Source organism: Contarinia nasturtii, unplaced genomic scaffold (assembly GCF_009176525.2).
Source record: "Contarinia nasturtii isolate CC-2019 unplaced genomic scaffold, AAFC_CNas_1.1 Cnas_scaffold_1037, whole genome shotgun sequence".
Classification (NCBI taxonomy): domain Eukaryota; kingdom Metazoa; phylum Arthropoda; class Insecta; order Diptera; family Cecidomyiidae; genus Contarinia; species Contarinia nasturtii.
Genome location: NW_022198383.1, coordinates 8,204,117 through 8,230,887, shown reverse-complemented (window position 1 = coordinate 8,230,887; position 26,771 = coordinate 8,204,117). Strand labels below are relative to the sequence as shown.

Below are 26,771 nucleotides of genomic sequence, written 5' to 3'. Positions count from 1 at the left end.
TGTAAGTGTAATTATAACCATAACAATCATTTCTATTGTTTTCACTCCATTTCAGTCCCTGATGATATCTGGCTGAGATGATTCTTCTGGCTCAAAATATCTCAATATAATGTCTGGTTTCCATGGTCCAAACGAGTCCAAATAAAAAAAAAACACTTACATTTTCAAAGAGATCATATTGTGTGTGGTATTATTTAGTGGTCAGCGCCGCTGACTCAGCAGGAACAATTGTTTGAAATTTTAAAAATCCTGAGTGAAAGAGGCTGTAAATGTTAAGATAAATGACTAAAATCAAAAATTGTTTCATAATATTTGTTAAATCTTTATTCTTTATTTCCATTTCTTTTGATTTTCATTTTCAGAATTCTACACAAAATACTTGTATTATTTAATCTAATCTAATGCTTCTGATGCTTACAATATTTTCGGTTTACATTTGAATTTTAAGCTGTTAGTGGATGGATAGAGTTCTTTTGTTTGAATTTATAGTGAGATAAAATTGATATTTGAATTTCGATAAAACAATATTGGTTTGGTTTTTTTTTTTTCACCGGATATAATGTTTCATTATTTATTTGAAATATTTTTGAGCGAATTTATTTTTCGATTTTAAAGTGATATGGGCCAAATCTATTGTTTCAACTATAAAATGTAAATTCATGTCTGCTCGTATTTTTTTTCTCTAAATATGTTTATGATATTCTATGGTTATTTAATTATTTTTGGTTTGTCTATGTATTTTTGGCGCCGGTGATCAAAGAATAATGTTTGCAGAAGGCAAAACATGTTGGAACGTTTTATTTTTTTTTATTGATAGTTTATTTAAAACTAAATCGTGCACACTTAATTCGCTATTCGGTTATAGATGTTTTTATGGGGTGTGTGTTGACAACAATATTGTTGTTTCAAGTTCATTTTTTTCACTAAAGGCTTAAACTCGACGCTATTCTTTCACAATCATTTTCGTGCTGTCTATTTTCTATAGATTTAATTCATTCGTGCTATTTCGCATTCTACAATAATCTAAAAAAAAAGTAGGCATATATTCGATAATGATAAGTTTCATATCTTTGTTGGAACTGAAGCGATTCAAAATTTCATAAATTTCAAAAAAGATGATTTAAAAAAAGCAGAAGGAATCAAAATGAATGTTGTTCGTATGCGTTTACAAAGATTTCTTTTTATAATTTCTTTGGAAGGATTTGATTGGTTTGCGCTGTAGACTAAAATGAAGAAGGGCCATTTTTTTCAATCAAACAAAAAAGCAATATAGAAAAAAATGTGCCAATGTTTGCTTGAAACGTGTGGCTTGAATAAAAAAAAAAGAAACTGGCTTCCAAGCATTAAAACAAAAACTCCCAAAAAAACTAATCGACTAGAATATTTATATGTGTTTATGTATCTATTATATCCACTATATAGAATTCTAAACTTAGAATTTCTAATATTAAACACTATGCTTCAACATGCTTAAAATTGAATGGTTGAAAGACTGTAATTCTGACCAAAAAATTTGTTTTTTCACCATTTTGGTTTCCGTGTGCATTGGAATGTTTAATGTTTATAATTTTCAATCTTAAAAATGTTCCATCTTTGCAATTGCAATTACAGCCGCAATTGTCAAAGATGAAACGGTGAGATGTTCAGCTGATTTTAGGCAAAAAGCTTTATTGCTTTGGTAATATGCTGTATTTACTAATAAAATTTTCAAAATTCTATTCATTTAATTATTTTTCATTTTTTTTGTGTCTAATTTAATAAATAATGCTAATATTCTAAGTAGATTCATATATTGTTTAACTGATTTCCTTTTTTTTTTTAAATCGGGAAAAGCATTTTTTTTTCTCAAATTATTATTTTATTTTATTCAAATTTTAATGTATTGATTATAAAATGTGCAAAAAATTGTGCGACAAACTCAAGAAAGACCGTTGAAAAACAATGTTATGGGGAGTTAATCCGTTTAAGGCATATGTGTTTATAGTGCTAAAATTCTAAAGGCTCAAATTTCTCTTTGCAAATGTAAACAGTTTTTTTTTTTTTTCATTTTTTTATAATCTAATTTGCTACATTCAATAATGATATAATATGTATTATCGTCTATTTATCTACTGAATTAAATTGATGGCAACTCGGATTTGAGCAGTTCTAAACTGTTTTATTTTGTAGTTGCGATTCGTCATGGAATCTTCATAAACGAAATGTTATGCCAAATATAACCATTTCCATGCAGCATACGCTGTGGCATCAAAACATGTAAATTCATCTCGTGTTATGTGTGAATGCCATTTTGCACTCGGAGTGTCATGAACTTCAACTCCATTCACATAAGCACTTAATAATCGAAATTTACACATTGAAATAAATATTCTAAAAACCGCCTAATTTTGACTTTTGCTGCTGCTGCTGATTTACACCACATGAACCTTTTACATATAAATATACATTGAATGACCTTTATCGATGTCACACATATACTAGGTATATATTTAGCGAGTGCGCACCAAACTCATTTTATGTTGTACAATCGAAAGAGAAACCGAAACGAATTGAGACCAGATTGCGTTTGAATAAATATACAGTCGAAACAAATGGAATAAAGAAGGGGAGAAAATTACAGTGTTTGCGACACAAACACAAAAACAACAACAGTTGTTTGACAAGTTTCGTCTTATTCTTCAAAAAGGCTAAACTATCTTAAGGATTTATCATAGGCTATTCACTTTATCTTTCTTTCAACCCCTTATTTTTCTATTATTGTTCAAGGCAAATTCTCTGCGTGTAAATGTGTGTTGAACAATTCTTTTTCCATTTCTAAAAACTTTTTGATGGATGCTCATTTTTATTTTATAATTTTTTTTTCGTTGACGCAAATAAGCCATTCAATAAGTGTATCTTTGTATTATTTTATTGACTTTATTCTCTAAAAAATGTTTTCTTTATTTTTCTTTTTTTTAAATATAGATATGTCTTTTACTTATGTTCTAATGCGCCAACAACTGAAAAAACGCTTCGTCACCATTCGCTTTTATTAAAAACATTTTTCTAAAACCACACCGTGAAAAGGCCACACAATTTAAAATTGTCATATTTTTCCATAATTTTTTTGTTTGGTTGCTTTTTTTGTTCAACAATAAATGATGATTTTTGCTCGATTTTTCTTCAAAGCATTTTCTTACAAATTAGTTTAATTTTCGATAATAATATTTAGTTTCATTATTTTATGTTGTAGGTAAGTTCAAATCACCTGAGCAACGAGAAACTACGGATATTACTGAAAAGTAGACCTAGTATACTCCCCGTACGAATCCAATAATCCAATAATCCAAGTTCAAATCAAATGGAATAAATTAAAATTGTTGAAACGTTTTTGTTAATGATTTTTCATAAATCTTAAGTAAAATTTTCGGCATTATTGTATCATGGCGTTTTTAAACAATCATTCTTAATAAATATTTACAAAATATGAAGCAGAAAAACTAAAAACCGTGAATTAAATTTTCCATATTAATTTTTTTTTCAAAATGTAACTGTAACATCATTAAAAAGGCATCATCTTATTCGCTATGATTAAAATTTATTTTGTTTCCTCTAGTGAATCTAAGTGTTAAAATGTTTTTTTTTTCTTGATAAGTTTCATCAATAAGACACTTTTTTCATAAATGTTTCCAATTTATACTGGTAAAAGGCTCTTTATTTCGTTGTCAAGGCACATATCGTTCAAAATACTTTAAAAAAAATTGATTTCAACTCAAAATGTTCGATATGTGGGTGGATTTGGTTGTTGATTTTTTTTTTCTATATTTGGTTAAGATATTAAGACTTTTTTCTTTCATCATTTGGTTTTTATTTTTTGTTGTCGTTTCATTCAGTGCTGAACGACTAGAAATAAACTATTCAATATGTTTTGCATTCCAATCTAAACACATTTTTCATGTTTACTTTTCAACACCGAGTAATTTGGCTGCTTCGTCCGCCGATGACAATAGAACTTTATTGAGGATGCTTGAATCGCTGATTCCCAATAGATTTCCAATTAATTCCGATGTTTCTTCGCTGTCAAGACCGCCTTCAGTAGATGCTGTTGCCCGTTTGTTGTCGCCATCGTCACGTTCGGCCAATGCTTTATTCATTAGAAATTTCTTGGCAATTAATTCGGTTAAATTTTGTGTTTTCAACAGTGCATCAGCCAATGATGCCATTTTTTCGGGTGCCAATTTTGGTAGCTGTGGTGGTGGCGTTGTTGAAATTTGTTGTTCATCATCCGACAGATCGGATGCACTTTGATGATGATTTGAATTCATATTGTTTGCATGTTTCTTTTGATGACGCAACATGCTGTGTTTCAATGTAAATTTACGCATACAAATGCCACATTGAAATGGACGCTCACCGGAATGTGTGCGCATATGACGGCGCAAATCTTCTGTTGACCAAAAGCGTCGTACACAAAATGCACAAATCACTTTACGATTTGCATAGTCTGGATATTTGCCACGGCCACCGCTCTCAATTTGTTCTTTTTCTTCTTCAGCTGAAACGGCCGCCTGAACATCTTCTTCCGGTTCGATGGCACCTTTAGCCAATAGCAATGCAAATTCTTGCGAATGATACACTTTAATGTGATCCAAACACGAAAAACGGTCCTGGAATGAACCGTCGCATAAGTGACATTTAAATGGTAAATCGGTGTTTGATGCTGGCGAATTGTCATTCTTCAATGGTGGAATGTTCAATTGAATTTGTGGCAAAGTCGGTTGATTTGAGAGAATTGTCTTTGTTGCTGATAGTGGTGCTGGTGGCGGTGATGGTGGCAACGGTTCTGGTGTTGGCTTCTTAATTGGATCCAAAATCATATCATCGATTGGAACATACAATGAAACGGCTGTATCAACGTCACCATGTTTTCGCAATAAATGACGATCGCAATTGCTTTTGGTCGTAAATAAAAGTGGACATTGTGAACATTTGAATGGCTTTTGTCCAGTGTGTGTTAGAATATGACGACGCAATGAGCTCGACCATGGGAACATGCGTTGACAGTATGGGCATGAAACGCGATTTGGTGCCAAACTGTATGCAGACTTCTTTTTGCCTTCAATTGGATTCGGATTTGGATCTTCGGCACCCGAATTATTACCTTCTGATGTGCTACCAGATGCAACCAAACCCTCTTCATCGCTGTGATCATTCGACTGGCAATCGGCATTGAAATATTTTCCCAAACCCACCGAATTGGTGGCATTATCAACAAGCGTCGATACCGAAACTAAATCATTTTCATCTTTTGATGATTTACGCGAACGATTTTCCGATTCGTAATTTTCTTTTGCCTCCTTCGTGCGCGTTTCACTTTTCTCAACGTTTTTTGATTCGGCACTCATTGCTTCCAATAAAATATTTTTTGCGATTTTCTTTGCTGTTGCATTGTTATCAAGCGGTGGTGATAGTGATCGTTTCACAACATTTTTGTGTGATAAATCTTTTGGCTCCGACTCATCGTCATCATCTTCATCATCATCCTCGTCGATAAAAAGTTTCGGTTCATCAATGTCATCCTTATAATTTTCACCATCTTCATCATTTTCATCCTGATCTTCAATAGAATCGAAACTTTTATTCGAACGGCTCTTAAGCTGTTGAGCAAGTATGGCGAATTTTACTTGATCCGAAATAGCATTGAATGCATTTTTATTATCCATCAAATTTGCGGCGGCACTTGCCAATTCCTGATTTTGTAACGATGATGATGATGGCGTAAGGCTGGCACTGCTACCGCGACGAATGAAATTGTGTCCGCTGCGTTGACGTTGAGCCCAAAATTGTGGATGCTGTTGCTTGATATGACGTTCCATGTTTGATCTCAATGTGAATCGTGCCGAACAATGATCACATGCAAATGGTCGTTCGGTGCGATAGCGACGTTGTTTTTGTTTGGGCATCAAAACACCATTTTTAATGACCATTTTTACCGGTCCCGGACTTGAAATGCGTACATGTTGTGGTTTTTGTTGTGGCAATTGACCGACACCTCTGGAAGAGCGTGGCGTTTGCGGTGTAAGTGGTAATTGAACGGTTGGTGGTGTGGCGCTTCGTTGTGATGGCGGCGATGTCTCTTGCTTCAATGCTTCTTGTAATAGTGTCGATGTTGGAAAATTGGCTTGAGGCATATTTGGCGGTGTTGGAAATATTGGATTGATAAACATACTGTTTGGATGATATATGTTATTGGTTGGTGTTGATAGTACATCATTTTTCATGAGATTTTTCAATTCGGCAAAATTCGGTGTCGGCAACTGTGCCAATAATTGATTTTGTAAAAAGAACGGATGCAACGGAAGTCCAGTCGTTGGAAATACTAAATTACGATACAATTGTGACAACTGGAAATAATGAGCGGGATCAATTTGTGGCAATGCTTCGCTGAGCAACTTTTGTTGTGCCAAGAATAATTGTTGATTTTTTTCAAATAATGATAGATCTGGTGTTGATAGCAAATCGTTGGCATTCTTTTTGCTCAAATCCAATGCGTCCATTGACAAATCCATCGGTTTTGTGTCGACGTTCATTTTTAATGGTTTCGCATCATGTTCATTCATTTCAGCCACCTGGTTCTTGAATTGAGTTAGTTGATCGATGCTTTTCACTTGAATTTTCGCCACTTTTTCGGCACTTGAATTCGGTGATTCTTTGATAAGTGACACGGGTGTTGAACGATCTTTTGGCGGTAAATCATCTTCTTCGAATGACATATTGAAAATTTGCATCTTTTTCACTGGATCGTCACAGCTCGAATCTTCGGACGGATGATAGATAATGGCGCGTTTTACTTCGTCGCGTGTACTCTTTCCATGGCGATTACGTAAATGACGTTCACAATTTGCTTTTGTGGTGAATGCATAATTGCAAATGGCACATTCGTACGGTCGATCACCGTTGTGTGTGCGCATGTGACGAATCAGCGCGGCTTTGTCATGAATTGAATACGGACACATATTGCAGTAAAATGGTCCCGAACCAGCTGCCGTTAAATGAATACGATTGTGACCTTTTAATGCACGTAAATTCGGAAAGATTGCTGTGCACAGTTTGCATGGAAATTCGCCACGTAATTTCATCTTTCGGAATTCGGCTGTGAATGCATCTTGTTGTTCTTCATCGTCGCGTGAATAAAGTTGTTCGTTTGATGAAGATGCGATCGAAGTCATCGGTTGATCAAGTTGACGTAGCAATTCACTGCCCGATGAGCTAACATTTATCATTGATTGAATATCAGCCAAATCTTTGAATTCACCGTTCGATGCTTTTGTATACCAATCATCACGAGAAATGCGTGATTTCTTGTGTTCAATAACATCCGTATCGGAATTGTATCCAGTCGATTGAAATGAATCGTTCAAATCGTCGTTTTTATTCTTCAAATCCAAATGCGCGAAAAAGTCGTCGCGACGACGTGTATCAGTTTCGTCCGATGTTTCTGACAAAGCTCGTTTGCGCAACGATATATTGTGTTTCAAATCATTTGCACCGCATTTCAATGCATGAATTTCAACCGCACTCGAACATGGAAAAGCGCGATAGCATTGTGGACATTCGTATTTTTGATTGGTGACCGGAGTACGCATACTCTTTTCGCATGCAACTTTTGCAATCAATGGAAATTTTTCGCTCGAAAAATCAACGAATGTGAGATCCTTGAAGCCTTGTGTAATGTGTGCTTTATTGCCATTGCCGGCCGTGCATTTGTGTGCATTGAGTGCTTTGTAACTTTTGAAAACGACTTCACAGCAACGGCACTTGGCTTGAATGCTTGGATGCTCTGTATCGACATGATTTTCTAAGCTAATCATCGTTAAGAAATCGTTGCGCACACAAACTGGGCAACAGAATCGTTGAGGCTGAACATTGCTATTAACATTAATCGAATTGTTATTGATTAAATTATTATTATTGTTGATCGTTTTGAGACGTCGTTTCATGCCAATCGACGATGTATAACTGTCATCGTCATGATGATGATGATTATTCTTTCGTTTTCCATCTGTACCAGAGCCACTGGCCATTGAATCCGTTGATCCATCACTCTCGTATATTTCACCACCGGTGCGTCGATGCGATGATTTTCTTGTCGTTGTTGTCGTTTCGTTTGTATTTGGGTCGTTGTGGCCACCGCCACTGCTGCTATTGCTGTTGTTGTTATTATTTGTTGTAATGGCGGAAGCTGCTGCTGCTGCTGCACCTTTATTAGTCAAACCATCTCGATGTTTGTGCGTACGCATATGACGATGCATATTGCCATTAGTTGTGAATGTCACGTGGCAATATTTGCACGTGAATGGCCTTTCGCCTGTATGCACCAAAACATGACGATCAAGAGACGATGCCGACGATACTACCTAATAGTTTTTTTTTTGTATAAAAAATAAACAAATAAAAAACAGAAAATGATCAAAAACATGAATTTTACATTAATTTTTTTAGGTTCGACAGAGAGATGATGGGGGAGGACGGATGAAAAGAGAGGGGAAAAAATCGAATGAAGACAGAAAGGAAAACGTTAAATGCATGTTGTGCAATCATCTTTTTTTTCTGAGAAAAGCAAACATTGCAGTTAAGTTAAATAATGAGATAGACTGCACATTTATAGTAAATATCAGGGAGTCAAGTCACAATATATATATGAATAAAGAGCGATCGATGCATTCGAATATGAAAAAAAAAAATCAATCATCATATAATCGTCATCATTGTCAATTTACCTTAAAGCAGATCTGGCATGTATAATTATGGCTTCCATCCGAATTGTTGTGACCGCGTATGTGTTCGGTGAAGTCATGCTGTGTGGCTGAGCAAACACCGCAGATCGGGCAACTATACTGTGTCGTTTTAACATTTTCATTGCTGCCATCGCTGTTTTCATTGCTCCCAATTCGTTGTGAGCGTTTATGGTTGTTTGTTTTATTATTATTATTGGTTTTGTTATTGTTATTATTGTTGTTGTTGTTATTGGATACACGCTCATTATTGTTTGCAGCGAATCGAAAACTTTTTCGCAACGAAATCATGCTATTTTCCAATTGGCGTAGATTCTCTCGTCGTACAATTGCATTTGTTGATGAATCGTTATGTGCTTCATTTTCCTCGATATCGGCATCATTACAGTCGGTTTCACTGTTATGACCTCGGCTCTTTCGGCGATCATGCGATGTGCGTCGCGTTTCTCGATCGCTTACAGTTGCTTCTTGTTCGTATTTTTTCATTGTTGTTGCTTCTCTGCCACTGCTCGATGATTTTGTCGTCGTTTCATCGTTTACACCCTCATGTTTGTCATCAATTTCCATTGCATCCACCGCTGATTCGGATGACTCAGATGCGGTCGAAAGTCGTTGTTTACTCATTACGTTTCTGCAAATGATAAAAAATATAATCGAATCAATAACCTATTCGTCATAATAAGTGACAAAATTATTTTTCACATAGAAAATATCTTATTGTTTTTAATTACAAATATTAATCGTAGTTTTCTTGCTGCTTTTTTTCTCGCTCAATTTCGTTACCACGTCAACCAAATGTTAGTGGTTAAAGTAGTTTTTATATTCATTGTATTTTCTCGCAAACCTATAATCGGTGTTGTGTTCAATAAATAATTAGGTATCAAATGATAAATATCATTGAGAGCTTGTAAGTGATATGATTCTCAGTGATAACTGGAAAATAAAATCGAGAAATATAATCACATAATATTGCACACGTTCTCGATCGTGTTTCTCTCGTTCGATATATCTCGTTGTGTCCGTTTCGTTAAGAGCATGCGATAAGAGCAAAAATATCTCTCGAGAATGATCGAAGCAAAATGAAAAAAAAAATCAATTCAACTCATCGTTTTCAGCAACATCATCTATCTATATGATAAGTTGCGTGTGCTTTTTGAAGAATTAATACGGAACAAAAATAATTGAATGTCTGTATTATTATGTCTTTGTCTCTGTATTTGGTATTGATTTCGTGAAACTTTTTTATTTTTCACTTTTTCATTGAAATGCAAAAAATCGGAGCTTATTTATGTGTATTATTGACGACGAATTGAATTTTCTGTGGAATATTTTGCTCATTTTTTCATCACCAAAGTGCAATGTCTTCGGCAAATTATAATTAAAAACAAACGAACGATGTTTTTTTTTCATTATTGACGTACATCCGTCATTGTTCACTTTATGTATACGTGTGTGATTTCGTCTTCTTTTTTCTTCATTCGGAATTTTACCGTAATTTTTGTTGTTGATTATAACGAAGATTCCTTTCATTTAAATTTTGTCATGTAAATTGCATTCGTCAGCATCGCTTTTTCATGTGTTTCGACATGTAATTGAATTTGAGCGGTCGATCCAAATGAGGACGGCTTTCATTTAATGTGCGCCTACTTTTAAGTATATACATGATGATATATCGAGAAATCATCAATCGAGTGTGAGCACACGAAAAACTAATCATTCGACGGTAATCTCAAATTACGTCGATGCGATGAAGACGCGCATGGAATACCTGAATATAAGTATTAAATTTTTCTTCTATCATTTCCGTTTGGATTCGATTCCATATAGTCTTTTGCATCGGATGCGTGTATTGGATACGAATGACCGAATACACAAATATGAAACCAAAGTGCCGTTTTGTTTTTTTTTATTTCTTTTTCGTCTCTCTGGTATATGCTATGCATATTTTCTTCTCCAATTTCCATCGCGTATCTTCTCTCTTTCCACGAATGCCATTACATACCGAGATATATACCTGTGTGGTATGTGTATGGCCAAAGCCCCTCACCAATCACCAAAGTGATATTTTCTCTCTCTATCTAAGTAAATGATACACACACGCGTCTCATTTAGAGACCGTAATACACATTCCAAAATCGATAATTAAGATGCCATAGAAATAGAAAATCCGATTTAGCATTCATGACAAGTGACACTTCCACATCGAATTTTGTCATTGTTGGTTTTTTTCGTTGTCGTCATCGTCTTCTTCTTCGTTTCGTTTCATTTCATTTCGATTTTTTAATGTGTGTAATCCATTTCATTTACATCTAAGAGTGCTTTCATGTAAAAGTAGTCTGATCAGTAGTACTTGGTGCTACTCTTAGGGAGTTTGCTTGCACATTTAACGTAAAACTTGGCATAGGTGTTTCGTGAACGAAGAAGAAAACAAAAGAAAATGCCAGAGACTCGTTTCAAATTGTCCAAAAAGTGGATTTCATGTATTTTTTTTACTTTATGTGTTTCACCGAAATGAAAAAAAAAACAGACACATAAAACCATTTCAATCTGTGCTCGAAATCGGGGAGCTTTATGACTTTCAGAATATGATTTGATTTCTCACTCATTTATTTTCCTTTCGTTTCGCAATGCATGTTAGCAGGTTTCTTATTATTAATTTTTTCGGTAAATCGGGTCGCAAGTCATAGTCAGACAGCCACACTGCTATTCGACACACAAACGTATTTTGCATAATGCTTTTTCCAGGAATTTTTCCATTAGACGCGCAATTCATTTGCGTTGAATCATCAAGGTAAATATTTCATTATCCGCGCGAACAAAGAGTCGAGGACGCGGCCATAGAAAGAAGAGCAAAAGCAAGAGAGCAGAGTCAAAATCATTTGTTATCGCGAAGGAAGAGAAGAAATAAAAGAAAAAAAAAATCGAAGTGAAACCAACAAACCAGCCGCAACAATGGCAACAACAAAACTATACACATAATTCAGAAAAACGAGAAACAGTCAAAGAGAAAGACAGAGGGAGAGACATAAAAGTAAAAAAAAAATCGAAGATACAATTTGTGTGTCGTCGTATTGGCGATGTTCTGTTTGAAATGCTCATCGAATGTGCGACTTTGGGTGTGGCACACACAATCAACGAACGGTAGTGATGGCGAATATAGAGAAAAATCTCTCTCACACTCTCGGACTGAGAAATTTTATGGAGGTAACAAAAAGGCTCTATATAGAGTACGATTGCTCTCCGGTTATGCTGCTACATATTTCGTGTGCACACAATTTGCTCTGCTGTGCGCTATATTTCTTTTTTTCTCTGCCTAACGCTCTGCTCCATATGAACATTATACATAATGCATTCCTAAAACAGCAATATTTTTCGTTTGATTCAGCTCAGCGCGAGTCCTCGTGTACATACGCTTTCTCTCTTTCTCTCGTACACCTTCATTTTCGTGTTCTCCCCTTTTATTACTTGATTTTATATTCTCTCGTGTGTTTTTTTTTTTATCTATATTCAGAATAATAATATCCAGTTTCATCTATGTTTTCGAAATAAAATCCACTCGCATACACACACCTACAATCGCGCGCGCGCTCAACGAATGAAAAAAGAAACAACGGCAAAGAAACACGAAAACGAGAACCATCAAATGGATAAAACACGAAGAGTGCGAGATAGGACAAAAAAATAGAGCTCAATCCGAAAAAAGCCTGCACAGAGCACAGCAAAGAAAAATGAATGTGTACAAAAAGGCAGGGAAAAATTGCTTTTTTCACGAAAAAAAAAACCATTTCACATCTGCAGAATAATATGCTGAAAGCATTAAATACATGCCATGTCTCTCCCGTTCATTTGGTCGTTCTATTATATTGTATGTGTATTTTTTTCTGTATGTTCCGTTTCGTGCGCTCCACTCTTTCATTCTCATTCTTTTTTTCTCGGTGATATTCGAAATAGTTGGCGTATATTCACATCGTCATCATCGGTGCTTGTGTACTGTACCTTTACACACATTAAATTATTTATATTTGTCTTTTGGCTGTTTTCAGAGACTTGACATCCTACACGCTCAAAGCAACGTTGTTGACGTCGTTTCGAACGATGGAAGTTGGAAAAATAACAGAAAAACATGTAAAGTTGTGCACTTTTCTCGCGCGCGCTACCCGCTGATGTACAGTATACTATATGGATTTAGTTTCTATATATATTTATAAATTTTTATAGGTATTGAATTGTTGCCAAGCAACCGCACATAGCAAAACAAATCCCCATTTAGATATGCTTGGTGGCCGAAAGAGATAGGGAGAAAATGATTGTGAATTTCATTTTCTCATTAATTCTATGCTTCTTTTGTGAGTTCCGTTCTTTTCGGGGGTTTTCCGAAACCATCACCCACCACATTTAGCTGCATTAAATCGAGAAAATGGGCGAAGAGTTGGCTCGCAACCATCAATGGTGGTTATGGTAAAGGTGGTGTTGTGATGCGATCATGTGGATTGTTGAATTTTACGAGTATATAAGAGACAATGTCAACAGCAGTAGAAAGAGAAAACAATAAAAAAAAAAGAAACATACATAAAACCAAAGCTGAATCCGACCGAAGAAAAATTGTTAACAATATCCATCGAAATCATTGATGTTGGTTTGTGCACCTTATATAAATTGCTGCTACTGCTGTCCAATATTGTATTTTGCCACACGGCAACATAATTGTTTGTGGTTGAATCACTCACCAAATCGAATTATGAGCGCTCTGCATATACGCTGAATCGGCAATTTTATTTTTTTCTTCTATGATTACTGTTAACTCGTTTCTCTTGGTCATTGTGTGTGTGTGTACAATGTACATAGTATTGCGCGCATTTTTTCCCTTCTTTGGTTGTGTATGCATAAAATGTAAAAGCATCAAATTATACATTGGATTGCCGATGATCGACACTTTTGTTTCGAATATATTGTTTCATCATTTATTGTATTGCTCATACATACATATTTCTTGGGCATTCGCCTCTAATTTTTTTTCTGTTTTTTTGTTGTTGTTGTTTTCTTTCGATTTTTTTTTTCTTGTTTTTCGTTTGTCGTCTTTCGCAACTTCAATATTAAATTCGTATTCATTTCGAATTTTGCTGAACAAGTGAGTTTCATCAATTTCTTACAAAACTCATCCACACAACTCTCTCTCTCGCATACAAGCATTGAAAAAAACGAGTGCATAAGAGCCACCAAAATTGATTTATGCATGAGCGAAAGACGAAGAATAAGTGAAAAATAAAAACCAGAACGAATTGCCACAAAATCGAATGAATTCAGCACGATCGTATCAAGCGAAAAACAAAAATTGGATATGGGCCAATACAATGACTAATAAGAAATGTGAACTGAAATTCAAATTAAATCTGATATCCATACTGTGGATTCCGAAGAATATTTTTTCGGGTTTTTTTCACAAAAATGCATAAAATGTGGTTTCATTTTTGTTTTCAAATCACGATTTTCAAATGTGTAGAGAAAAAAATGACCAAATCTATATGAAAGAGAGAAAGAACAAGAGAAAACAAGGAGAACGCAGAAAAAACAAGCCAAATCCGAAAAATAAAATGAAGGCTAAAATCCCCGAAAAAGGCGAAGGAAAGAGTGAGTGAGCGAGAGAGAGAAAAAACGAAAGGAAAACTAACAGTTTGCGCAGAGTTGCTCTCATTGTGCACACGGGCACAAAAAAAAAAACACATAAGAGATACACAACGGCCGTCTCTCTGCGACGATGTACATGTGTAAAAGAACGGGCGTTGAGCGAGCACAGGACCTATGCTTATAACACAAACCAAACACGAGATACATTCTCTCGAATATACAAAAGGAACAAGAAATACAGCATTTATATGGGTGCAATATAGTACATGCACAGAGCAGAGCAGAACCGAAGTCGAGTAGAATAAAACAGCTTCAAAATGGAGACAACCGAAAGAGACAACTATCTGAATCTGCGTTTTGTGGGTGGTTACAAAACGTGTGGAGAGCATTTGTGTGTTTTATTAGCACGTTCGCTATCTCGCTTCATGCATTGCACGGTTGTTGTTCGTTGCTACTGATTTGTTCAGCTGTTGTCGCTGTTTTCTCGTTTCTGTGCTCTTCACATTATCTTGCAACTACGTAGCACCGTATATGCATATGCTCGTGTGTTGGTGTCAATGCCACGACGAGAGAAAAAAAAACGGTCGTTTGAACATTTCTGCTTTATGTGCGCTCGCGCTGTCTGTTTCTCTCTTTTTCTCATCTCGTTCGGCAGCTGAACGATGATTTGAATAGAGTCGATTGAAAAATTCCTACTCTCACATCTCATTTGAGAGCAAAACATCGTGTGATTGGTCCATTCAAGCGTGGGATTTTCTATTGGAAACACTTGATGGGGTCTGTGTGTTTGCGCACATTTCATAGGCTATTTGCCCATACGTTTCGATTGGCCTATAGAAATGATGTTTTCTAATGAATCTCGAGATTTCGGTATTTCTTTTTTCAAATGTAGAATTGGTTTGTTTGTTGGAGTTGATGTGATAAACTTTTACGAAAATCAACCAATCATAAAGAATACTAGTCGTTAATTTTAGAAATATTTTTTGCGTCATTCACAAAATGATTTGTGTGTTTTCTTTGACTCATCTGTGATCAGTTGGAAGATAAACAAAAAAAAAATATCAGCAATATTCCCATCAATACTCGGAAACACAGCGAAGATAAATCGAACACCGAACATTCACAATTCTTATCAATTTTTCCATTAATTGTGTAAATATTTTTTCTTTATCTCAACTGAAATGTAGGCAGGCTGTGACCGCGCAGCAAAGAGAGAAAAAACATAGAATATAAATAAATTGGTTTCATTTATATCTAAACCCGATTCGTTTGTGATACCCAATCCAATAATATTTGATAACAGAGCAGCTTGAAAATTGTTCAATAAAAACGCGATGGGAGCAGAATAAAAAGAAGACAAATTGAAACATCAGTTGTGTAATGTGTGGATGAACATTACCAGAGCTCAATACAGAAAACTATTCATTTGAGTTTAGCGAATCGATTGATAATCACTGAGTCACAAACTCTTATTTACACTCATCGATAGATAAATTGTCCCCTTTAAAACACACACCATAAACAGATTAAATATTTGTCGAAAAAAAAACTCTTTCGTCACTAGTAAAAGATTTCATCAACATTAAACATTGAATTGAAATGCTGCCTTGAAACCGTCATCATAAAATGGCAAACCTGCTTTGCATTTTTAAAACTGTTTCTATTTCAATCTGCTTCTTCTTTTTTTTCACGGAAATTCAATCTTTGCCAACTTAAAATTCGGTTGATTATAGGAACTAAATATAAAAAATATCGAGAGCAGCAATTAATGAAAGAGGTTTTTAATGCTGTTCCGGTGATTTGGTTGGCGAACGTTTGCCATTTTTTACGATTCTTTTTGTATGTCTTTATCGTCGAATTCAAACGCGAGATCGAAAGAGTCACGAAAATAATTCCCCTGGCAGAAGTTATTCGATGAAAAGAAAATGTTTAGTTGGCAAATGGTTTCGGTGTGATGGGGCGGTCATGACGCAAATGTGAATCACTAAATGTACCTCTTTGACTTTGTAGAAAATTACATAGAAACATATATATTAGCCTTATCCATGCGAAGTCAGATATATCTTCTTCTTTTGGCGTGGAAAAAAAAGCCAGAGAAGCCGAATGAAAAAAAGGCTTCAACGTTCGGACCGATGAAGTATGTAAGACATTCACTCCATTCAGTCAGGAGAATTGTACATTATATATTCATTATTCGGTTATATGTTCTCATTTGTGTGCTTAAGATGCTTATTTTTGGCGCGCAGACGCATCAAATAATCGAAAAATAACAAAAAAAGGGAAAAAGACCGAAGAAACACCAACCAACCAAACATAAACACACACACAGAGACAAAACTCTAGCCGCATTAACGATTTTTTTTTCTTCTTCTCGTCTCATTTGCTATAATTCTCCTGCCTCTGCTCTATTGTGTTTTAACAATCAAAAAGAGATCGAGAGACGACAACGACGACGGATACCAACAACAAACTATCCTAATGTATTATATCTGCACAATAATAATATTCCTCTGGCATGTGCACTGGCTCGTGACGACTATGCACACACTTATTTAACATGCATTTTTATATTTCGCTCACCTCGATATCTTTATAGACGAAAAATACCGAACCGAGGAGCAGTCAGGCTGCGAGGAGTGAGAGATAGAGAGAGAGAGCAACATAAATGAAAATATAAAAAATAAAACGACACGAAGCGATAATAATAACAATAATAAATGAAACATTGAAACAATACGTGAATGCAAGAGTCAGCCAAACCAAACTGAACATATTGGATGGTGAGAAGCGCACAAATGGACAAGAAAAAGCAAACAAAGAAATTAACCGAACGACACACAGTGAGTGAAGAAAAAAAACATTAAAGACATGACGATAAAATAAAAGAAGCGAACGCGCACTTACAAATGAGAGATGTGTGCAAGGAACCAGGACGAAATTCATTTTCATTTTATAGAGAACACACAGCACAACAGACGAACGAAAAATAAAATGAGGTAAAATAAAAAAAAAAAATTAAAAAAAGACACATGGATCAGATCATCATTTGCGTGATCTCTGTCGTATATTTGACAAATGTAATGGCTAAGAGGCTGAAGAATGAAACGCATAAAAAACGAACGCCAAATTAAAGAACGATGTGGAGGAGAGATGAAATGAAATGAAATAACAGAATAAAAAAAACAACAACGAATGCACTCTGATGAATTAAAAACAATTTTCGGAATTTCTATTGTGATGTGAGTGCCAAGTATGACTCACAAGAAATGAAAACAACACGAGAGAACACTTATGAATTCATTTGACCGTGTGTCTGTCCGTGTGCATAGTATATATTCGTTTTGATGCATTCGTGCGATGAATTGCATTCTCGATTGCAGTGACGCGATATGTGTTGTACACCTATCGAATGGCTTTAAAAGGATACAAAAACCAAATTCTCGCCGTTTCTCTCTCTGTGTTTGATTCGATCAAACAGATATGAAAAATGCACACACAAATCATCGACTACATATATATGCATATTGGAGAGCGCGACTGGTTGATAGAATCACTACAAATATTTTATCCATATGTGAGTGTGTGTTTGGTGCGATGACAACAACGGTCATACAGAAACCGAGGGAAAAATATTTCGCCCGCGCGCGCTCAAATGTCCTGTACACGCACAGATATAGACAGATGACTACAAACGAAATGTGCATTACATTATGAACTGTCTTCGTCTCTCACTCTATCATTTTACGTACCTTACAAAAAAAAAAATATGAACCGAAACACACAACGTATTTTTATTCATTCGGTTTTATTACACCTGCTAGGCATCTTGTGTACAACAATACATCGCAGTTACACGCAATCGTATGTTCTCTCACTCGTTCGCTCTTAAATCATTCGATTGAGCAGCCCCATTGTATTGTGTATATTCAAACATTGTTTGTACACCTCCACACACGCTCATCAATGTTTCATACTCAATTTACCGTTGTGGTTGTTATTGTTTTTCCGCCCGTTGCTGTGGCTGTTGTTACTGTGGCTGTTTGCAGTTGCCACATTAATGCATGGTACCTGATTACAGACCAAATGGAAACCCTTGACTTGTCTTTTTGAATTACATGTATCTCACTTAGTTATTGTAATGTGTGCGCTTTGCTTTGCATTAGTTTTTGTTTGAATGTGTGTGCGTCGCGTTTTTTTTTCACTTTTTTTAACCCTGCACCATTATTCTCTATGCCATTGGACTATGATGATTGTGCACAGGCACACACACGGTGTATTCAATGTTGTTGATTTTTTTTCTATGCGAGGCACGAGTACCTTTTTTTGGCCGCGTTATAAAAGCGTCAAACACTTTAATCGCATTGTATGGTGGTTGAGAGAACCGAGCGCGATGTGCCCATTTAGTTTGTTTACCTCTATTTTAGTGGCATAAAATGAATAGACAAAATATACTGTATGAAATAGAGAGAATGAAAGAAATATACACATTCACCTTTTGATACATTATTTTGCGCCTGATTATTTCTTTCCTCAGATGGTGAATGCTATGTGTATGTGTCATTTCTTTTCGATGGTGTGTTGCTTTTTTTATTTTATTTCATTTTTTTATACATTCTGGCCATGCTCACACATGTGCGCTGACTGAAATGTTAGGTTTCAACACTTTGTGATACGTAAATAATATGAGAATATAAAAAAAAAACAAAGGCAAATGCTAAGAAGAGGATAAAAAAGACACGGTAAAACAACAACGGCCTATGTGTAGCGCATACACTCGAGCTGCTATCTGAACTGAAGCATTGCAGAGGTGAATTTCAACAGCAGCAGCAACAACAACAACAACGAATAAAAAAAACATCTGTCGGTTTTTGGTTGCACTCGGAAGGAAATTAATTAAATGAGTAAAAATTGATCTTTTCGTTCGCTTTCTCGCTCTCAGGTTATTTAATCGAACGGTTTTAACAGAACATTATCTCCCCGGTTGCTCTCAATTTATCGTTACGTATGTGTTTTTTGTTTCCTTCGTTCGTTCATTGGTGTTGTTGTTGCCGTTTCCGATACATTTGCTCTTTTTTTTTTATCCTGAATGGTCGTCATCGGATCGGTTTTGGCGTTTGATTTTAAGGCTTTAACAAATAAATATCCGTATGCGTTTGTATGTATCTTGCATGTGCCGGACGCAGAAACATGGGCAAGAGTTACACGGAAATAGAGTATATTGATCGGTTCGTTGGTTTCCATTTGCCTAACCGTCTGTGAGTGTGTATCACTCTCTCTCTATATATCTTTCTCGATTTATTTCTTGTTTTGAGCTCATTTTTCACATTTTTTTGTTTCCCTATTCAGAGGAACGATGGTGTGCGCGAGTCTGCGGTAAAGTTGCTATGAATACCGAGTTCAACTCTAAAACGCAATGCTTGTGCTATTGTATAGACGGTGAAGAATGTGCGTAGTTTAATAATGAAACTTTCATTATGTGGCTGGACCCACGCACAGGATTAAAAAAAGAAGAATAAAAACTTGTATGGTAACGACCGAAGGAGTGCTTGGCCTTTCCATCCAAATTGTTTGGATATCATTTACATGCATACACACACACAGCCGGACCAAAAGGAAATTATAGAAGAGAAACCAGGAGAAAGAGCATGGAAAATGTAGCACGTACCAAATGAAAGAAACGAATAAAACATTATTCTTTTACTATTTTTTTTGTTACGGAAATACTGGTCAACAACCCGCGCACCACCGCGTCAATTTCATGTGTGACTGCGTGCCTTGTATATTTTTCTTTTGTTTTTTTCTTCTCCTCTTTTGGTTTTTATCGGGTGTTTTTTCGTCCGTGTTGCCGTTTCAAGTGGCATGGATGATGGTGCTGCTGGTACCTAGGTGTCATTGACTAAACAAACTTAAATGACAAAACACACCAGCAAGAGCGAGAGAATGGATTTGCATTTTAATTACGATTAGACGAACATTCCCATTAATTCGATGAATAGCGCGCTCTTTTTTTTATATTCATTTTTGTTTTCTCTGAAAACGCACAAGCATTCATAAGAAGTTGAGTGTGAAAATTGTTCGGTGGAAGAGACACCTTGAGTACTACTATCAAGTATGAATAAGGGACACAGAGCTTTCAGTGTTTCATCATATTCATTATTATAATATGCAAGAATACAAAGATTTAACACATCTTTTTTTCTTCATTGACGGCCAAATGCCGAAAAATGCTTCCATCAGACGGTAATAAAGTTTATAAAAAAAATAACGACGAGAGAACAGACGTTTTCTGTGTGTGTATTTGAGTTTTTTCGTCTTTTCATTCAATTCGTTCACAAGACATATGTATTAATCAAGCCTGAAACAATGTTCAGAAATTATCTCTTCTCTTCGTTACAGCGGCTGCTGCTGTTGCTGCAGTGGCGGCTGTGTGGTGATCTTTTATTGTTATTACGTTTAGTCTTTGTTTTTGTTTTTTTGTGTGTTATTTTCACTCTTTTTCTCTCTCTCGCATGTAAACACCGACACACGTGCCAAATGTACATCGGAAGCTGTTATGAGAAGGCAGCTGCAAAGTTCGTGGAGAGAAGAGAGGAGAAGAAAAAAAACGAAAACGCAGCACCGTGAAGAGAATACATCGCGATCGAACATCACAACAAAAAAAAGATAAAAAAAAAATTAAATAAAAATTGAATGGTAACGAGAAGAATTTCAAGCTGACTGTTATTTCTTTTCCGAGGAGTGTTGCAGTTGATGCGCGGCTGTTATGCATACAAATTGATGAAAATGTGAACATCTTTCGAGGTTGTGTGTTTTTTTTTCTTTCTCTCTGTGTCTTCGTTGTTGCTTCTTGGTTTGTCTCCTCACTTTAATCGTTTTCCGAAATTATAACAATTCTCTCTCTGTCGAATTCTTTGTTCTGTTACTCGCGTGCGCATACAGCTTGTCTGCTTTGATCGGTCAATCGCACATCGTTAAAACCATGTAGAAATGGCACACATTGAATCAGCACGGCGTCCCATCAACGAAATCGATGAAAATTTGCATTTTCATTGAATCGGCACAAACGACGCGCGTTGACAATTTATAAAATCGCCAAAAACACACAACGAAAATTAATTATTAAAATATTGAACGGCGAATGTGCGATGTGTGTTGCATATGCCCTTAGACATTTGTGAATCAATGAAGCTATTAAGCGATTTTATAAATAAATAAATATATATATAAAAAAAACCAACCAATAAACATCCAATTTGTGTATTTGCCCCGTGTTTGAATTTACCTGGCCCCAGTTGCGGTTGCTTTTAGATAAAGTTTTACGAATTAATTTTAAATTATGCATAAAGTTGTGCGACAAAATTCGTGGCAGACACAAAGAGAAAATTAAAAGCAAACGGCGTAAATGGTTTTGTTATGTGTATGGGTGCATCACAAATTGGGAAAAATAAATATATATATATGCGCAAAACCGTTGTCAATTTAGCGTGAAATAGCCAGTCATAATGTCGGTTGGTGTGTGAACGAGTGTGTCGAATTGGCAATGCGATGAAAATTAGAATATTTCTTTATTGCTTTTTCCACATATAAAACATATATTGATTTAGCTCACTCATCATGGATTGGGGCAAAGTGAATGTATTGTGCTCACACGACGCAATATTATCATTGAATTTTCCTGAAACCAAAAATCGCCACAAAGCGATGCAAAGTATAACGAGAGGCGGGTGGAAAGACGTGGGAGTTTGAATTCCATGGAAAAAATTATTATCAGCGCAAAATTCTTTGCATGTGTATGTGTACTTGGAAAAACGGCAAAAGTTAATGTCTTTTATGTGCCGAAAACGAACGAAAAAAACAAATGAACAAAACGCGCCAGCATTGTGTTCCAAAATCAGAATATACCAGAGCTCGCTGATGGCGTCTCTGTGATGGATGAATCGAGTACGGATGGGTGGTGCTTTTTATCTTATATAACACGAGTACCGCACTGATGATGTGTGTACTTTTCATGTTTTATTGTATATAATAGAGCTGGAGAATCCCAAGAGCAAACAGAGCATTGAATAGTGAACGATTCAAATTGTGAGCTCGCATACATAATGTGATATTGAGAGAAAAACGGGTAGTGTGCGACGAGAAATATAAATGGAAACTCATGGACTCTCGCTCTCACAGAAAATCTATATTAATCTGCTGCGCCTCACCAATACCGAGCAACAACAGAACTACCACCGCCGCCACACTCCATATTTGCTATTTTATACGCAATTCACGGTTTCAAATATTATTTTGGTATAAAGGTTCTTTCGCACACTCTCTACTCGTGAATTTTTCGATTCTTTTTGCTCTGGCACGGTGCGCGCATTGCTGTCACAAATTGCGAGCGTTACCTCATTCAGTCCCGAGCTCATTTCAATGAAACGCGAACGCGAAAAACCAAGCGCCGAGCATCAATAACATCTTTGTGATGTGCCTATGTACATAATGTAAAAAAAGCACCGTACATAGCATACATCAAACTCACCTATACACATCGAGATCGCACCAAACAATTGGCTCTCTCCACATATATGAATTAAGGACATGCGCTATGCGCAAAAATTTCTATGTTTTTTTAGTTCATGGTACAAAAGCCAAATGATGAAACGATCGAAATGGCACACAAAATGTATATATGGTGAACGAATGAATGAAGAAAAAAAAAATCCAGTGATAGCCTTCTCCACATTTAACCAAACCGAGGATAAATAATTGCAAATGTGTACGCGCACTTCGTTCCTCTCGCCTATTTTTTTTTTTTTTTTGGTTTCAACAAATCTCTCGGAAACATTTTTTTTGTACAAAATCGTTTTTAGAAACATCGCAATAAAAGAAATTAATTTAACGCAAGAAAATTTTCGATTAATTTTTTCTAAAGTTATTAATTGAACGAAATTTTTATATTTTCCATAATTTTCAAAACAAAAAAAAAAGCTACACAAAAATTTTCAAATTAACTCACCGAAAATTAAATGTCGCAAAATATAGATTTCATCCAGCTAATTTTCCGATTCCATAAACATGTTCAGTACAGCTTCGAACACTTTATTTATTTATTTAATTATCTAGTGATTTTTACCAGTTAAAAATCACTGAACTTTTGAGGCTCTTTAATTGTTGTGAATTATTTTTTTTATCAATTTTTAAATTTTACAAATTATTTTCCGAAAATTATCACTTCGATCAGTGTAAGGCATCCAGTTAAGTTTTATTTAATTTTATATTTATAAAAAAAATTATTGCTAGTGTTTGTTTTTCACATTCAAGGCGATAAGATGTTAAAGACACTGTTTTGCACAACTTCAACTTTATATTAATGAATTATTTTTTAAAAAAAAATCATTGGATGTATATTATTATTTGTTCGTTGATAATAAAAGTGGTTTCAGATTGAATTTTCATTTAAAAGAAAATTACAGAAAAAAAAGAAAAAAATAATCGGAAAAAAACTGCACAAAAAAATTAATAGAATTTTTTTTTTAAATCCCCGTTAAATGATGAACATAAATTCTTAAAACGAAATAAAAACAATTTTTGTTTTCTGAAAATTGAACAAACAGCTTTTTCTATCATTCGATTTGCAAAAGTCTTATGAGTATCTATTGGATACAGTACACAGCAGAGAAGAAAAAATGAATTTTTTTTATATTGTTTGGAAAATGATAAAAAAGATGTGTTTCTCCTCGAAAGGTCTTCGGAGATGTGAGGTGTATAAGCAGAATAGTGAGGCTTCTATCTGACGTCGTTTCAAATGTGAGTAGTTTTCTTGGTGTCTTGTCGGACGGTCACATGTATGTGTGTAAATGTTAGTTGTGTGTGCGCGCTTGTGAGAGACAAATGCTCGTTTCGCAGCATATCGGCTGCGATTGCCGATGTGTTGTGTGTATCCGTCTGATTTTTGTGTCTTTCTTTTCTCACTCACTCTCTCATCGATTCGGGTGTGTGTGTGTGTGTGTTTGTTGCTTACTGCTGCTGCTGCCTGGCTACCTCTTCGGTCCCCCGGTGTATTTAGTGTGCTTTTGTTCTCTCTCTTTCTCTCTGTATCGGTCTGTGTGCTTGGATTTCTGTTTGCGTGTTTTTCTCTTTTTCGTTTATGTGGTGTATGCGTTTTGCTCTCTACTTTGCTCTGCTCCCGTGGCTTTAGCGATGTGTGTCTTTTGGCTCTCGCTATAATGCTCAATATTATTGTGTTTATTTGGCTTGCATTTGCGTTTATCGCCCATAGTACCGAAAAAATTCGAATGTTTTGTTAGTCGATACAGGTATACATATGAGGAATAAAAAGAGAGAGAGTGCGCGCGCGGATGTTCAAGACGCTTTGTTGATTTGTGCCGTTCCTTTTTCTCATTTTATACGATTGAATTTTTCGTCTTTTTCTTCCAATCGTTCGTTTCTCTCGTCCATTTGGGATCCGTGTATAAAACTACTACACATATTGCGCGTTTATATACATATTGATACATGTGGAAGAGGTTTCTTTATTTTTGCTTCAAATGAAAAACTCTCGTACGTTTGCATATGTGAATGTGCTCGCACTCGCTCATTCGTTTGCTTGGCCAGTGGAAGTTTTGGTCGACGGGTTCCACTTTTATAAGATGTGATGTAAACGTGATATGAATAAATCCTAGGAATAACAGCAATTGCACACAATTCAAATGACCATTCGTATGTGGATATATGCAGCATATACATGCTTGAATGTATGGATCTATCGTTTCGCTGGGCAGTTTTGTTCGCTCCCGTTTTTGTAATGCGACTTCATTTTGCATGAAAATTTGCAACATCAGCCAAAATGAAAACACCTTAACAAGTTGGCTGGACGATATCCCATTCCCAGGTGGAAAAGAAATTTCAACGGTAAAATAAAAGACACGACGGCGTCTGCTAACAGACCCATTAGTTCTAAGCACTAAACACAACAAACACATAATTGTCTGAACAAACCAATTCCGACTATAGATGCAATAGAAATTCAATTGTTTTACTTTGAGATTATATAGTGTCGTAATGATGGTTCGTATTTTAGGTTTCTTTGTGTGTGTCTACTTTGGTCTTTTGAATAAATAGGTTTTCTTCTCTCATTATCCACATTCATTTAATCTGTTTCAATGTCCACTGGCAAACATTTTCATCTTGTACGCAATATATATATATCGATTGATCTTTGAGTTACAACGGTTCTGTGCGGCTAAGTTTGAGGGTTGAATACAATTTTTACTTTTCCGTATCACCCGATTTGTTTTTAGCATAATCGTAAATTGAAATGCAATGTGCATTTTTATGAATATTTGTATCATTGCACGTGCATAGTGCATGCATGTGTGCGAGAAAACGCGCGCACGTTTTGAGAGAGTACAAATATTTACCTTTAATAATTGTTATTATTTAACTCAGTTTAATCTCTTATCTTATGCAACTAGCCAATTTGTGTATGATGTGCGCGCGCCCATCCAAAATCAACTTAACACGTAATCGCATTGTGCGAAAAATCAGAGGTTCTATCACATCAACCGTGTTTATTTTCACGTTTTTATCTATACTATGTAAGCTAAAACTGAATGAGAAAACCGTTTAGATTTTTTTTGATATTCCCAAAAAAAATGTATGAAGAAAACAAAAACTTGATGAATTGGCTGATTGTCTGCTGGGATCGTAATTTAAGCTTTGGGATTCGTAAATGAAAACCCGTATTTCGGTGCAACACAGTGAAATTGAAAACCATAATTTCGTCGCGCGCGTATTTGATAAGTATATACATTTCGCTGTGATTAATATCCGTTGATGATTTTTTTCCTGCCACTTGCATGATTATTTGAGCAATTTTTTTTACTGTGTGAAAAGCGAGTTACAGCAGAACGGATCCACGTGTGAAAGGAAAATTATGATAAAATTTCTCATTTTGAAAATTCTGCTGTATTGCAATCGAAAAGAAGAATACAAAAAAAAGCTCAATCAGGTGAGCACATTATACTCAAGCAAATTTTCGAAGTTTTGCGCAATTTGCTGTGCTTTTGCCCTCGACACACGTATGAAATTATGTTGTCACAGTGCTGAGTTATCGCTAAATTGTTCAAATAAAATATGGAAAAAAGGTCTATGCCGCAAATGGCTTCGACCAAATTTATGTGAATTGAATGTGTCATCCATCAGTCATCACATTTAATCATCTGCGAGATTAATTTTTGTTTCAGCAGTCGGTTTGTTTGTGTATGATTTTATGACTTATATATATCGAATACACACATATGCTTTCTCTCTCTCTCTTTATCATTTCCAATGACGAACCAATAATTCATCATTCTATCGCATCGAGTGAGAAATAAAAAAAAAGAG

At 35.5% G+C, this 26,771-nt stretch overlaps 1 protein-coding gene across 1 annotated transcript; it reads right to left on the bottom strand.

Annotated features, from left to right (window-relative positions):
• Positions 1-535: 535 nt before the first annotated feature.
• LOC116343773 (ras-responsive element-binding protein 1) lies at positions 536-23,832 on the bottom strand. The gene is made up of 3 exons (XM_031771996.1): positions 23,401-23,832; positions 8,760-9,405; positions 536-8,396 (listed from the first exon to the last, which is right to left on the bottom strand). The coding sequence occupies exons 2-3, from the start codon at positions 9,396-9,398 to the stop codon at positions 3,939-3,941; spliced, it is 5,097 nt and encodes a 1,698-aa protein (XP_031627856.1). The 5' UTR covers positions 9,399-9,405; positions 23,401-23,832; the 3' UTR covers positions 536-3,938.
• Positions 23,833-26,771: the final 2,939 nt, after the last annotated feature.

Coding starts and splice junctions, on each gene's coding strand:
- LOC116343773 (XM_031771996.1), bottom strand. CDS start 9,398: ATGAGTAAACAACGACTTTCGACCGCATCTGAGTCATCCGAATCAGCG. Junction 8,397..8,759: donor CATGCCAGATCTGCTTTAAG/GTAAATTGACAA, acceptor AAAAACTATTAG/GTAGTATCGTCGGCATCGTC.